The following is a 16,258-nucleotide window of genomic DNA, read 5'->3' as shown; positions in this document are numbered from 1 at the left end:
TTGAAGTTATAAATCCATCCCCCACTTTCCCTTCTCCATTCTGTTCTGTTCTGCTCTGTTTTGTCCCATCTTCACTTTTCTCTGAACCTGCAAAACAATGGCGTCCCTCTCTCACCACACCAAACTTTACAGCAAGACCCTCTCGGTCCCCCCGTTCAACTCCACGCCCTCTATTTTCCAACCCAGAACCGTTGGGTTTTGGACCAAAGCGTTCACAAAACCGAGGCTCTTCGCGGATTCTCCGAGGCCGGTGGTGTGTGTCCGAGCTGTGACAAACGAAGACGAGTGGGGCCCAGAGAAGGAGGAGTCCAACGGCGGTGGCGTGGCGGTGGCAGAGGCGGAGGAGAAACCGACGGAAATCGAGAAGCTGAAGAAGGCTTTGGTGGATTCGTTTTATGGGACCGATCGTGGACTCAAAGCAACCAGCGAAACCAGAGCGGAAATTGTTGAGCTTATTACTCAGCTCGAGGCCAAGAACCCCACACCTGCACCCACCGATGCTTTGACACTGCTCAACGGAAAATGGATTCTAGCGTAAGAGTTCTTTCTTAATACCAATTAATCTCACTAAACAACCACCTTTGCTCGATTCCATTACAATTTAATTAAGCACTTCTTCAATAAAAATAAGACAGCTACAAAAATTTATTTAAATAAATTACTTGAAGAAATATATTAAAATAATTAAGAGAATTGACGAAAGTTATAAACTATTTTTTGTAATTTATTTATAAATTCTTCTAACTTATATGCTTGCCTAGGCTAAAGTCATTAGAATAGTATTTTTTTATAGCTTTTGATTAATTATGAGAGAGGTCCTAGTTTTAGGGGAACTTACTTACTTGTTTTAATGGTTATTGACGTTACTTGAATTTCTTAGGTTGCATTACATGTGGTGATGGGAATAATTTGAATAAAGCTTTCTGACAGCACTAGTTAACATAAGAAAGTCTTAGTAGCTTGCAACTAACTATCATCCTATTATTATTTTTTCAGTTTACTTAATATGGTTTGTGTTCTTTTTCGGTTTTTACCCATTATTTGTAGCTGCACAATAGAGATTATGAACATTTAAGAAAGTAGCAACCCTGTGAATGGACTTGTGACTTGTGGTTGTGCAGGTATACATCCTTTGTGGGTTTATTCCCGTTGTTGTCAAGGGGAACACTGCCATTGGTCAAGGTAGAGGAAATATCTCAGACCATTGACTCGCTGAATTTCACCGTCCAAAACTCTGTTCAGTTTGCGGGTCCATTGGCCACCGCCTCAATTAGTACTAATGCCAAATTTGATGTTCGAAGTCCTAAACGTGTGCAGGTTTTTCTTCAATTTCTCCTGAGTTAGCCACAAGCCAATGAATTTATCTTATGAATTGTTCTCATGGGTATATGCTCAAATTGAAATTTTACAATCATATGATAAACTAATGACATGTTTGGGTCAGCTTAAATTTACAGAAATAATTGCTTTGTAAGAAGTAAGTAATTTCTCCAAAATAAGTTGAACCAAATTGATGGAGAGACAAATATATAGTGTGTGTGTGTAAGATGTGTTGGTTCAACATGTTGATTTAGCTCTACAAGTGACATTTCCTCATATTATTGCATGTTATTCAGATTAAGTTTGAGGAAGGCATAATTGGTACTCCACAGCTGACAGACTCGATAGAGATACCAGAGAATGTGGAATTTCTGGGGCAAAAGATTGACCTTACGCCTTTCAAAGGCATCATTACCTCTGTGCAAGACACAGCCTCATCAGTTGTGAGAACAATTTCAAGTCAGCCTCCCTTGAAGATCCCAATTTCCAACAGCAACGCTCAGTCGTGGTTATTAACTACATACCTTGATGAAGAATTACGCATCTCAAGGGGTGATGGTGGCAGTGTATTTGTTCTCATTAAGGAAGGAAGCTCTCTTCTCACAAACTAAACAAAACAACTTGGTTTACTCTTGGATATTGTCTAGTTTATGTTTATAAATAGTGTTTATCTTTGTTATATATAATATCTTATGAACATAATGGGAGGGAAAGGCATGAACTAAATTTGTTGAGTTTTACCTGTAATTGTGAAGGTATAACTCAATACTAAAATTGTAGGCCTGCTTACCCTAGTTTCGGTGTTGTTGGATTCAAAAGTTTGGTTGGCCCAAAAATATGTGTTCATTCTTGTTTCCATTCACATCCTTAACCAGTTACTCAATTACTAAAACCCAACCCAACATGACCCTGTCGATTCAAAAAAACCACGACCCTCTTCCCTACAAAAAAAGAAAAGGAAAAACAATAGACTAGTATGTTCTGGGATATTTTATCATTTTTAAAATAATCAGCATTTTCCCGCAGCTACTCATTTCACCTGTAATTACTCTTTTTTTTTTTTTTATGACCTAACTAAAGCACCTCTTTAAACATTAGAAGTTCATTTTAATCAAGGCCCGACAAAATATTTGAAAATTTGAATATTGAAATTTTATCAAAATTAATTTAATTAATAAAATATTATTTTAATAATAATTTGCAAATATATGATTATACTTAATTTTGATTCACGTAATTTTAACATGAAATAATTAAATAACTAAAATTGTCCAATGATTGTTTAATGAATTGAAGAGAAAAAAATTAGTTTAATTTGATATAAAATTTCATAAATAATATATTACAAAATAAATGAAATAATGTGTTATTACATTACATGCGAAGAAAAATATGTATGAAGATAGTGCTATTTTTAAGAATAAATACTCAAATTTATAATATAGGCATGAAGAAATCATACAATTAAGGAAATAATGAATGTAAAATTTTATTACTTTCCTCGTTCAAGAAATTTCATGAAGTCAATCCAACAATATTTTTTATTTTTACTTTTTGGTTACATGTAAACCAAGTGTTTGGTGCAAGGACGATTGTTTTCACATTAATACAAAGGATTGTTTTTGGGTTGAGTTTCGTGAATTTTAGTTTAAAAAATTATTCAATCTAATCAAAATTTTATGGATTAAGGTAGTTCAGATTTGATATTTTTTATCTTCATCTAACCTAATCATAGAATGGGTTAGGAAGCCGGGTTAGTAACTAAAAATATGTGTATGATTGATGATTTAATCTCAACATCTTAAATAACAAATCAATTGAAATAAAATAAAAAATCATTCATTTTAAGATATAATATAGTACTAACAATTTAATATTCATGTAAAATAAAGAGTTTAAATAATATAGAGTTAAAAAATAAACTTTGATTACCTCTCATAAATTATATTCAATATGTTTAAATTATTTATCAATTTTTAATTCTTCACTTCAAACAAATTGAAAAGCCCGAAAACATGAAATGATGCATTATATATAAACAAATGAAAATGTTAAGACTATAGCATCTCTTATAGTCACTAAAATTATTTAATTAGTAAATTATACCATTATCTTATTAGAGAGACTAGAAAGTAAGATTGATATTAATGTATCTAAGACCTGGAACATCAAGAATATCTAACAATTCATGATTAAAATGGAAAGATTAAAACAAAATAATAAAATGTAAGTTTAAAAAGTAAGTTTTAAATTTTTATTTATGCAATTATACTTGTTTCAAATTGCACCACATCAATTAATTTTTGTAGATCAACAATCTTTTTTGTAGCAGACTTTAACCAATTTTGAGCACAAATCAAAGTTTCAATTTTAGTGGGTTTCAAAGAGTTATATTATGCATAAAGAACACGACTTTTGATACTAAATGCAGACTCAAATGATACAAGTAGAAGCTATGGTGCCACAATGGAATGCAGAAAAGGAAAAATTAGATACATGAAATGAGAGAGTAAGTAAAAAATGATTATAAATTAGGATTTTGATTCACTCACTAGGATAAGAATTAAGATCTTGATTTACTCTAAAAGATTGAAAGTAATTAAGCCATTAACATCACGATCCCAAATATAACAAGTCATTAAATTAAGTTAAGTTTAGTTTTAATATTAACAACTCGTACATAAGTAGGTTATACTATTTTTGCTTGAACTAACTCGTCTACCTAAACCAATCTGATAATTTTTAATTGAATTGAGTTGAATTAATCGAATTTATTAGGTGACCCAAAACTGTGAACACTCCTAGTAACATAAGTTCAAAAAATTTCATTATAATGTCATTATCTTTATTAAAAATTCTATATAATTGATGACTGAAACATTCACTTTAAAAATGACGTTAAATATAATTTTTTTAAAAGTGATAATATTGATATATGAATATTATCTTTAACTTTCTTTTTTTCTATAAATTAACGTCACTAAACTAAAAAATGACACATAATAAGTTTAAAATTAATAATTAAAAAAAAAATTTCAAAAAAATAAAAATAAAAATATATTAAAATATGAGAACTAAAAACTTTTTTTTTTCTCTTTGCTCTCCAAACTAATCATATTCATTTACTCTATAGTTTTTATACGTTCTTTAATTGTAATAATCTTGTTTATATATCTAGTCTTATTATATATTTTAAGGAAGTGAGAGTGTAAAATTTTGTATATTAATAATGTAATGAAATCAAACTCTAATAAATTTATAAATAAATTGTACAATAATAATTAAAATAATAATAACAATCCCAACCATTGTTAATAATTAATTTTAATTGTTATTTTAAGTAAATTTTATTCATAATATGAAAATTGAACACATAAATTTTGTTCTCCGTATTTTTTTAAAAATAAAACCTATCAATTTGCTACTTAGTTTAAAAAAACAGGACTTGAATTTCATAAAATTCTTAATATTTTTACAAATTATTTTTTTACTTTTAAATAATAAAAAATATTTTCATGACCTTTTATATAAATATTAGCAAATATAAAAAATAAGATAAAAATTTGTAATTAAAAATATTTTCTTAAATCAAACAACCTCTTAAAATCTCATTTATACGCTACAATACTTGATAAAATAACAAATCAACAAATAAACCAACTATCTCCTTATTTTTTAAAAAATTATATGTTTTTTATTTTATTTTAAATTAATTAGAAAAATTTTATCATATTTTTATTTTATTTTTTGTTAAACAATTGTATAAAAATCTCAAAATCAGTTTTGTATGGAGTGTGATTTTGGGATTTTAAATTTTTTGATTTGATAAAATATAATTTTTATTAAAAAATTTTGAACATGAAAAGGATTTTAAGCGACTTACATAGTTGAGTTTATGGAAATTTTAAGTAAAAAATGGTTATTTAATGGTCTCGAGTAGAGAAAAACGGACAAAAAGACATAATTACAGCCATTTGAAGAGACTGAGGTTTAATTAAAACAAAAAATTATTCAAAATATAAATATTAAAAGGATACTTAAATTAAAGATAATTTATAATTTTATTTTTTATATTTAACTTTTTCTAGTTTTACTTTATATATGAAAAAATAATTTTTCAATTTTATTTTAAAAATTATATTAGTCTCTATTATTTATTAAAATAATAATATAATATATTTTTTATTTTTTGATCAATACAAAAAAGTAATGTCATATATAGAAACTAAAATACAAATTATATATATATATATATATTTAAAGATCAAAATTTATTAAAATAAAAAAAATATCAAGCACAGAAAATAAATTTAACATTATTTTAATCATGATAAAGATAATTTTTTATATAAAAATTAAAATATAATTTTTAATGCAGGGACTAAAAAAAATGTCAAGTACATATAGTCATATACCATATTTATAATTAGACCTAAGCCAAATGAAACAAATTAAATCCAAAATTGATAATATAATAAAGGTTGAGTAATGTTATTCTTATTGGGTAAAAAAAAAAAAGCCTCGCATTTAAAATTATATATATATATATATATATATATATATAATTTTAATGTAGTTTGATATATATTTTATATATGTTTAGAAATTTTTAACATAATTTTATTATTTTATAAAATTTTTTTAGATAAAATTACAAACTATCTCACCTATATTATTTAGATGAATAATGAATATAATTGTTAATTTTTATATTTAAAATTTTTCGACGGCCAAAATTTTTTTATTTGAGTCTTTAGTACACCATAAGAATTACCTATTGTGATGAGTAAAAAAAAAACTTCATATTTATAATTTTTTTTATCTATTTTTTTTTCGATTTAGTTGATTGGTTGATGTAGAATTTGTATGAATGATTCATTTTAGCTTAATCAATTTTGTTTTAATCTAAAGTTTCATGTTTTTTTTACTTTACGAGAATTTTTCTATTAGTCTTCGTGATGTTACTGTGATTCTTCTTTGCTATTGTGATCATTTCAATAAACTCCACTGTGCAACTTAGGATATCGGTTCATAAATAAAGGTGGAAAATTGTAATTTGATGGAAAAGAAAGTATAAGAAAATTGTTAATTTAGCAGAACTGCATTGATGATAATGTTGGGCATCTACCAGAAAAAACTTGATAATTATAACCTATCTCTGCATCTGAAAATCCTTTTTTATTTAATTTTGCATCAACTAGAGTATCGGCCATATATGATGAATTACAAGTATTGATGAAAGTAGCTAAAACCAGAAGAGAGTGGGTCCAAAAAAGATAGCACTGAAGAGTAGAGTTAGATATTGGTGTTGAGTTTCAGTACCTTTGTCTTAATACATTTGTTGAATGGTCTAATCAAATTAACAGAGTAGAGGGAGCAACACAGCATCTTTAAAAGGGTTCCTCTATTGCACGCTGTCTTTCTCCGCTCTCCATCCTTAATCTTAACCGTTCATTTCTATATTTAGCATTGATATATATAAATTTATAATAATAAATACGATGACAACATAAAATTAAAAACTGACGACACAAAATTTTATAAAGTCAAGTAACCTGTTTCTTATTCATATTCATCAACGTTGATCAATTTTATATTTTAAAATTTTTATTATTATTATTAACTATTTATAAAATTCTTAATTTAATAATTTAATTGGATTGAAGCCTATGTTTTTTTTAGTTTTAACAATTATTCAGTTTTAGAATCTCGATGAAATCAACTACTTGAATTGTCTATGAACGTGTATTTTCACTAATTTTTTGGGTGCGATTCCTTTGACTGAGACATTAGTTAGAATTTTAATTGTTGAATACAACTCTGCTGAGTGCTGAGCGTTAGGTAAATTTTAGGTATGCCAATCAACAAGTGGCTGTCTTCAAAAGAGTAAACGATGTTTCCTGCATTGATATTAATGAAATACTCAGTGGTGGCTGAGATCTGAATGGTCTCATTATGTCATAAATTTTTATACACCATGCATTTATTTTCTTAGTTTAATATTAATTTTATTTTTGTCATTTACTTTTTAAATTTTATTTAACATTATAAAATATTTATTACTAATAATTAGTATACTTACTTTTTAAAAAATTATTAAATTTTAAAATAGTCATATACTATATTTTAATTTAATAAAACTCGTGTATGACAAAAAAAATTATTAGTTATAGAAACAATCTATCACTCATTGTTTTAACATTCCAGCCGTTTATCGTTCCTAAACCTTAAACTGAAACAAATATTTATTTTTGTCTTTTAAATTATAAGTGTTAACTATTCTAGTTTTTAATTTTACAAAAAAATTACTTTAAATTTATTTATTTTTGTTGTCATTTAATATAAAAATGAGTAAAATAAATGTTACTATGTAAAATTAAATATTAACATAGGATTATTATAAAATTAAAGACTAAAATAATTGATTCTTACAATTTGAAAAATTAAAATAAATGTTTACAAGATAAACTCAAGATATATGTACCATCAAACATACGGTGTGATGCAGATGGACACTGGATGTTGAATAAGGTACGATGATGAACAGAATCTTTATGAAAATTTTGTTTTTTGTTTTTTTAACGCAAGAAGGGTTGGATTTATGACAAAATAATATTAGGTTTGTTTGGGCGAAAGTAAACGACATATGAACAACAGTATATATTTTTTAATTTAAGTTAAAGGAAAAAAAATACAAAGAAAGAATTGAAAAAAATTAATTTAGAAAAACTTCAAAAAAAAACTTTTCACTTTTCTAAATTTAATTTTTACTTTCTTATTTTTTTTTATGAAACAGAAAAAAGATAAGAATGTCTGGAATTTTTTTAAATAGATAAATATTCCTTAAAAAGTTTGAAATTTTTATTTTAACCTCTTAAAAATAAATGTTGATGATATATATTAATCCTTTTAACGACTATTGTATCCCATTAAAAATAAGTAAAAATTTACTTGTGATATTTCAGAACTAATGTGATTTTTTTGTACTATTTATCATATACTAATATGTTTCACACTGGAATTATTTTGATTAATGTAAATATACTTACCATATAAAATTTGATATTCAATTTAAAAAATTGCTTGCGATATTTAAGAACTAATGTAATTTTTTTACACTATTTATCATATACTAATATGTTTTACACCAAAAGTATTAAAAATTAACATATAGATGATTAAGAAAAATATTATTTTAATTTTAATATACTGATATTTATTCATAAATTGTCATATAAGCAAAAGTTATTAGTTTTGATACTAATTAGTATATAAATCATATTTACAGTATAGTTCACGATATAAACTTTTTTATATTGACAATGTCCTAACATTAAACTCTAAAAATAATGTTATCGTGAAAAGAAAAATTAAATTATGCACAAATATATAAATGTAAATATTAGACCAAAATGTGTAGACAGGGGTATGATGTTGACTTGTAATATTAGGGGTGAGTAGGAAAAAAAAGGGACCAAAATCTTGAATCTAACAAGTGAAAATGAGTATGCAACAAATTCGTACTGGAGTCAGGTCAATTGAAGTGATGAAAAGGGTTAAAAATAATTTAGTTGATCAGCTATGAGTTTATGATTTTGAACTCATTAGAACTTAAGCCTAATCATGTCCCACTAGTGTTTCCAAAGCCTTTGCCATTTTTATTAAATCACATACCTTAATCTTTCACTCCCACACCTATCCTACAATGCCATTGTATGATTTTGATGTACTTCCTCTCCAACTTTACATTCCTTTGTCTCTAACATTTACAATACTTCATCTATAACTTCCACAATTCTGCATTTCCACCATTGCTCATCTGCTGTAGTTCTTCATTTTCAATTATTCTCATCTTTTAGTTTATTTATTTTATCTCTTTCTATACTCGTTCTTTGTTTCTTTCATTTTCATTTATTAAATCTCATTTTTTTTCATCAATAGTAAAATTCATTTTATATGTGATCCAAAAAAGAGTGAAATTAAATTTTAACCTAAACTTACTTGAATCCACTCGCCAAACTGATAACTCGTCCAACCTGTAGGGAAAAAATTTAAATGGAAACGATCTCAATTGGTAAAAAATTTAATTGTCTCACTCTATATTACAAACATGGAATTTTTTTTAAATGTGAAAAATGATATAATTAAATTTAGAGTGTAAAAGTGGAATGTATATAATTAAATTTTAATAGGATGAATATGAAACCTTCCTTTAGATAGGAATTAAATTTGTTTGGGTTGTTAATTTTTGCTTCTGTTTTTTCTATCAACATGGTTTGTGTAAAATATTGTGATTTAATTTAGTTGATTATCTCTTTATTATTACCAGTACATGTGTAATTTGGATTTTTTTTAACATATTTTGTTCAAAATAAGTTTTTTCTATGTTAATTTTTGTTTACAACAAACTCTCAACATTTATTTTTTATTTAAATAGTTGAAGGTTTAAGATAGATTTAGAATAAGAAACCGCAAGAAGATATGGGATTCGAGTTTGAAGGATTATGTATGTTATGAGATTAGAGTTTCAAAAAAGAAAAATAAGAGAATTTTTTGTGTGTTTGTTAAAATATAATATTCTGATTGATGGGTTTTGATTAAGATAATTTTTTTAATAGTTTAATCAATTTAATTGATAATTTTTTTAAAAATTAATAGTTAAAAAAGCTGACGAAATGATTGAATTATATTAATTAAAAATTGAATAAAAATATTAAAAAAACAACTCATAAAATATAATTAAAAACGAAATTAAGTTATGCACACACTTCACGTACAAGAAATTATTTTATAAGAAAGTATAGCATTTGACTCAAATAAAAAATGTGAAAAAGTGTGAGAAATATATAAATATAAATAAGAAATATTATATACATACATATATTTTTATCACTTAAATTAAAGTAATAATAATAATAATTTGATAAATAACTAATTAAAAGGTTAAGTTCAGAATTACTTTATTTAAGCAAGGGTGATAGTAATAAGAAATAAAAACAAGAAAAGAAACTTTATAAAACTGTATTACAACTTAAAGAATTAATTCATATATGAAATCCAACATTTTAATCAAAGTTGTTTCTATTATTATTACTATTATTACAATCACCACCACGATTAAATAATAATAGATTATAAAAAAAAGCTTAGAAACTTAAGAAAAATATATTGTAAGTAATTTTAGAAAGGTTATAGGTGGTATATAACTTTGATTAATCTCAAAAGTAAATAAAAAGCTAATTATAAATTGTTAATTGATTGGAGGGAAGTGAAATAGAAATTAGGAGAGGATAGAAATGTTGGGAGCTTAGACAACAAAAATGTAATTAATTAATGCAAGATTAAGAGTTGGCATATCACTGTCCTCTAGGTGCATTCATCCACAAAATTGTTATTAGTTTCTTTGCAGATATGATGGAGTGGGACACTTTGTTTTTAATTTTATTTTTGATGAGAAGTATGAAATACTTTGTCCATATAGATTTTCCATTTGAGATGTCTTGTCTATAAAATAACTATTAATATATGTACCTTGGCATAAGAATGTTTATTTGATGTGCATGCTCAAATCTAGTCTCATAAAAATTAGATTTATAGACAGATTTGTAAACTATTACAAACAGATTTTGAAATTACAGATGGACACAAACCGTTTATAATATCCTCATCAGTAAAGAATTACAAACAGATTTTACAATTTGTCTGTAAGTTACAGACAGAAAAATCATTCTGTAATCCGTCTGTGATATATTTTATTATTATTGGTATTTTTTATTTATATATATAGTTATTTGTACCTGTTCCTGATTATTATAATTTATAAACATAATAAAAACTATAAATTGGGCATCTAAACATTTAAAAATGATTTATAAAATATAAAATTTAAATATCATTACAAAAGAAGACAAAAACATCCAAATAAATAATGTTAAAAATAAAATATAGGTGTTCATCATGAATAATCTGTATGATCATCATCCGAAAGAGTATCATCATCAGTAGACGAGGAGTTGGAAGAAGAATGATGCATGTAGTTGAAAACCGGTGATGTTGGAGCAGGTGGGGGAGGAGGAAGAGGTATGGAGCTGCTTGCTCTTATGAGCTCAAAATAAGCATGCATCTGTTGCATCTACATATGATGTTGCTTCATCTACTACTGGACCTCCCTTTGCATTCTCAATGCCACCTTCTTCTCTATTTTTTTCTCCATTTTCTTTGCTTACTTCTTCTTCCATGCACTTTTCTTGATCTTCCACATATCCTCATTTTGCTTTTGGAGTTCTTTATAATGCGACCTTTATAAAGGCCACCCATTGTCTGTGACCACTTAGCATCCTCATCAACTGACTCAGGATCTTGAGAAAATGTTTCCTCAAACCTTTGAACATAGTCATCCTACAGTTCAATTTAGATAATTAGATATTAATATGGAGAACTATTTAACAAATCACTAATAATAACATACAGTGTCAATAAGAATGATTTACATATGTGACCTGAGATCATGTATCAACCCACGGGTTTTTGTTTCCTCTGCGAGTGTGTGTCTCCTTGAACAACTCTCCAGTCGTAGGTGGTCTCTTCAACGACTTCTGCAATTCAAAATAAATCACAATCTCAAATATGAAATTGTAGATAGAGTAAAATGAATTTTAAAATCACATATCAAATTTGCCTTAGTGCCAGCCAAAGTCTTAGATCCACCAGTATGCAATGATCCCCCCTTATTAGATGCCCTGTTTGTCTTGTTCTTCACAGAGAGATTTTTAAACTCATTTGTACCCCAATACTGCTGCAAGGCATGAAGAAAGTTGGGTGTTATCCAATCAGCAGTAGAAGGATCTTGATGAGCCTCAGTGTACATATGTCTTAGTCACTTTGCAGTGCGACTCTTCTAGGCCTTGAAAATCATCTTTTCGTCCTGGGGGGAATGGAGAAATTGCTCTACATAAACATAATTTCATTAGAAGAGGTACAAACAGTAATATATAATTACACTTAGTTAAAATTAATACACTATTATTACCTTCCAATCTTTGTATCATTCCATCTTTGTATCCTTCGGCACCTTTGCAAAACTTGTGTAAGGCGCATCATATATCTTCTTAATGGTATCTGTGACCTGGTGGAGACCTTTTTGTGGTGGCATCCAATTGATAACACAATAAAATAAAATAATTATTATAACATTCATATAAAATACGCAATGTTCAACATATTTTGAAGGAAACTTACCAAGTGGACTCATCCCATCTCAAAGTTTGTAACGATCTCGATGATGTCTGTGTCTGTGATGACTGTTGTCCACTTACAGCTGGGACAGTAGTGGATCCCTCTCTTATGCCCTGTGTAGTAGGTGACTGTGTGGCCTGTATAGTAGGCAGTGCAGAGTGTGAAACTCGCTATATTGGAGGAGGAGGAGCAATATACCCAGAATTGGGTACCATGATAAATTGCTCCTGCCCTTAGCCTGGGAGGTCTGCACTATAGCTAGTGTGGAGATCAAAGTGAGAGTGATGGGTGAAGAAGTGTTACCACGATTAGGACGCTGAGCAACACCTTTCTTATCTTTACCTACCATATCTGAATCAAATACAATATATGTTTAGAGACAAAAACCATAATCGCTATAAAATATGATTAATATTAATGATAACTCAAAATAAATAATCATGAAAACATAGTAAATTGACAAATCTACTTAATTTACCTCATTTACTCTAATAGTTTAAGACTACCTTCATTATCACTCGATGAAAGTTCATCCATAAATCCTTCCTCCTCATTTTCCGTCATGTCATCCATTTCATTATTTCTCAAAACTTGGATAGGAGGATCAATTATTTCAATTTCATTCAAAAGAGAAGATAGATTTGGAGGGACAACGATGTCTATTACTACACGTGAAGGGATTGAGTCATCAATTTGATATGCATCTTCATTACCTACTTCATCACTTTCAATTCGACCCCTTGGTTTAGTTTTTATTACAATCCTCCAACTTTTATTATATTTTCTAGGGTAAGATAAGAAATATACTTGTCTTGCATTTTGTGCAATGATGAAGGGGTCAAAGCTTTTAAATCTTTTGGTATGGTTAATCTCAATTATATTGTAATGGTTATGTTTACGTGTCCCTGTTAGGCGTGTTGGATCAAACCATTCACACTTAAATAAGACAATCCTTTTTATGGTTTTACCAGCATATTCAAGCTCAACTATTTTATGAAGTTTTCCATACCAATCATAGTCACCATCACTTGAATTTCCTTTCACACTACCCCACTATTATCTATTTTTCTCCCTTTACATGATTTAACGGTTTGGAATTTATATCCATTAACATAGTAAATTGGCCAACAATATGCTTTACATGATTCAAAGAATTCTAGTTTTATTCCCTCCGACTTGGGTGCAACCTATCATACATCCACTGAAAATTTTCTAAGAAACATCTGGATCAAGAACTATATTAACCTAATACAAATACACAATGTGGTATCAACCTTCAATTATACATTACACAAATTTTTTATATAAATTTTGGCAGAATCTCCCCTAATACATGTCAAATTTCTTACCTTTGTTTACCACTTTTTTACAAAAATTAAAATTTCACCACACATAACTAATATATTATATAACAATATATTAATCAATACATAAAATACAAACACATCACAATCCTAAATCGTTCTAGAGCACATCTCCTTGTAACTCCACAACATGCATATTCTACAAACTCCACAAACACAAACAATCTCACAACACACAATAATCAGGTTCGAAGAAGGACCTCTACACCCTTCCCCCAGTTATACAATCTTCAATCCTACAACTCTATCTTAGAAATTTTAAGTCTCTAAAATATATCAAAAATAAAAAAACTAAATTGATTAAAAGTTAAAGTATCGTACTAGAAATACAATGATGCAAATTATTTGACAAACAGATGCTCTAATCACTCACAAAGGCAAAAAAATTGAGCTCCTAGATAGAGAGAGGCGAGAGAGAAAGAGAGATTTATGAAAAATGAGGAAGGGGGAGGTGCTGTTTTATGGGTTTCAGACATTACAGACGGAAAAATCCATCTGTAAATGGTTTAATGAAATAGTGTATTTTAAATGTCTATTTATAGACAAATTTTTCCGTCTGTAAACTCGTCGAGTCCATTTATAGACGGAAAAATTTGTCTGTAACTCCCATTCCCAATTTCTCTCAAATTTTTAAATTATAGACAAAAAAATCTGTCTGTAATTCCTGTCTATATAGTTTCGCGCCAAATGGCGGGCAAACTACATATCCATCTGTAATACAGACAAATTTTTTAAAAATTAAAAAAAAAAAACAAATCCATCTATAATTTTATCTATATTACGGACAGATCTGTCTATAAATAACACTTTTCTACTAGTGCATGCGAGTATCTTCCTTTGCAACTTAAAATTTTCTCTCCCTTACCCTCATGCCTCAAACAATTTCTCAACATAAGTATATATAACACAAAAGAACTCGCTAAAGTACAATCACCTAAATACATACACCAGTGCTCTATAACTTTACTGGTTTCTTATTTTCTATTGAAAATGTTTTCTATACTTTGCTAATGTCATTCGCATGCATATCCTCTACATCCATTACGTAGTTCATACATATATTTATATTCATTACAATATTTAAATCTAATGGTAAAATAAAGAATTATCAATAATAGCTTTAAAGGATATTTTAAAAGTAAATAATAAAAAATATAGTTAAAAAATGTTTGTATTCTATATATATTATTTTTAAATTCTATACATAATATCTTTTAAAGTATTCTAAAAATTAAGTTAAAAAAATTAATATGTATTTAAAATAGTTCTCTAACACATGCTCACTTACCTTTTAAAAATAGTATCTTAATAAGTAAATGTTTATTATATTTAAAAAAATTAAAATTATGAAATTATATATTATTTTAAAAAGTTAGTGTATTAACAATTATGAATATTAATATAAATTTATTTTTAAAAGAAATATATTAATGAATTTTACTTTAGGTATATTTTTTTAAATAAAAAATATAATTTTAAAATAATTAAAGTTAACATTAGTCTTTATTAACTAATCTCATGTTGAAATAAATTATTATTTTTATTTTGAAGATTACGTGGAAAAGCAAAAGAATTTACAAACCTCGGAAGATGCAACCCTGGGCTCTGGACCACTGTCCATACCTCGGACTCGGAGGAGACAATCGTAGGTTTGGGTATTTGTTATTGTCCGTACATGACTAGACTGATTTCCTACGTCGTCCTCCGCATAGGTTGGAGGAATAAAATTCTTCACCCAACCCTTTCTTTTTGGGATAAAAAAATGATAAAAGGAATAAGATGTGCCCACTTTCACGAATAGGGCACCATCTTGACATGCAGAAAGACCCACAGAAGACATTATTTTGCTAGAACCAACCCTTTCTTTTATAAAAAAATTTGGCTAACACCAAGTATTAGATAAAAAGCAAATCATATATTTTATTAAATATTTTAATCATTTAAAAATAAGATATTTTTTAATATGACAATGATTAAATTTTATTATTAAATGATATAACAATACATCCTCCTAATTTAAATACATCTCTAATGTAAATTTTAATAATTTTTTATTTATTCATCTTTTAATCAGTCTCTTAAAATACTAGTTAATAATATACTTTAATATAACAACACAGTTTTCAATAAATAATTTTCGTATATTTTACTGAAGACTGTTAAAGTTTTCTTAGAAAAAATAAATTTTGTCACAATTTATATATATATATATTTCATTTGGGCCTTATTTCTCTTTTTTTCTTTTATTTATTTATATATATATATATATATAAAAGAAAAAAAGGAAAATAATGCCATGGAAATGAAATAAATACAGGTGCCAAGTGACTCCTCGGAAA

At 27.2% G+C, this 16,258-nt stretch overlaps 1 protein-coding gene across 1 annotated transcript; it reads left to right on the top strand.

The window, feature by feature from the left end:
• On the top strand, positions 1 to 2,262 carry LOC113871010 (plastid-lipid-associated protein, chloroplastic-like). The gene is made up of 3 exons (XM_027507670.1): positions 1 to 534; positions 1,122 to 1,317; positions 1,617 to 2,262. The coding sequence occupies exons 1-3, from the start codon at positions 98 to 100 to the stop codon at positions 1,929 to 1,931; spliced, it is 948 nt and encodes a 315-aa protein (XP_027363471.1). The 5' UTR covers positions 1 to 97; the 3' UTR covers positions 1,932 to 2,262.
• The last annotated feature ends 13,996 nt before the right edge of the window (positions 2,263 to 16,258 follow it).

This window comes from Abrus precatorius, unplaced genomic scaffold (genome assembly GCF_003935025.1).
Source record: "Abrus precatorius isolate BTA unplaced genomic scaffold, Abrus_2018 Scaffold10, whole genome shotgun sequence".
In the NCBI taxonomy this organism is placed as follows: Eukaryota; Viridiplantae; Streptophyta; class Magnoliopsida; order Fabales; family Fabaceae; genus Abrus; species Abrus precatorius.
Note: the sequence above shows the minus strand (reverse complement) of the source record. Positions and strands in the feature narration are given on the sequence as shown.

Bases quoted from the DNA above. Each gene is read 5' to 3' on its own strand.
- LOC113871010 (XM_027507670.1), top strand. From the start codon at position 98: ATGGCGTCCCTCTCTCACCACACCAAACTTTACAGCAAGACCCTCTCG. The intron at 535-1,121 runs GTAAGAGTTCTT...GTGGTTGTGCAG, and splicing joins AACGGAAAATGGATTCTAGC to GTATACATCCTTTGTGGGTT. The intron at 1,318-1,616 runs GTTTTTCTTCAA...CATGTTATTCAG, and splicing joins GAAGTCCTAAACGTGTGCAG to ATTAAGTTTGAGGAAGGCAT.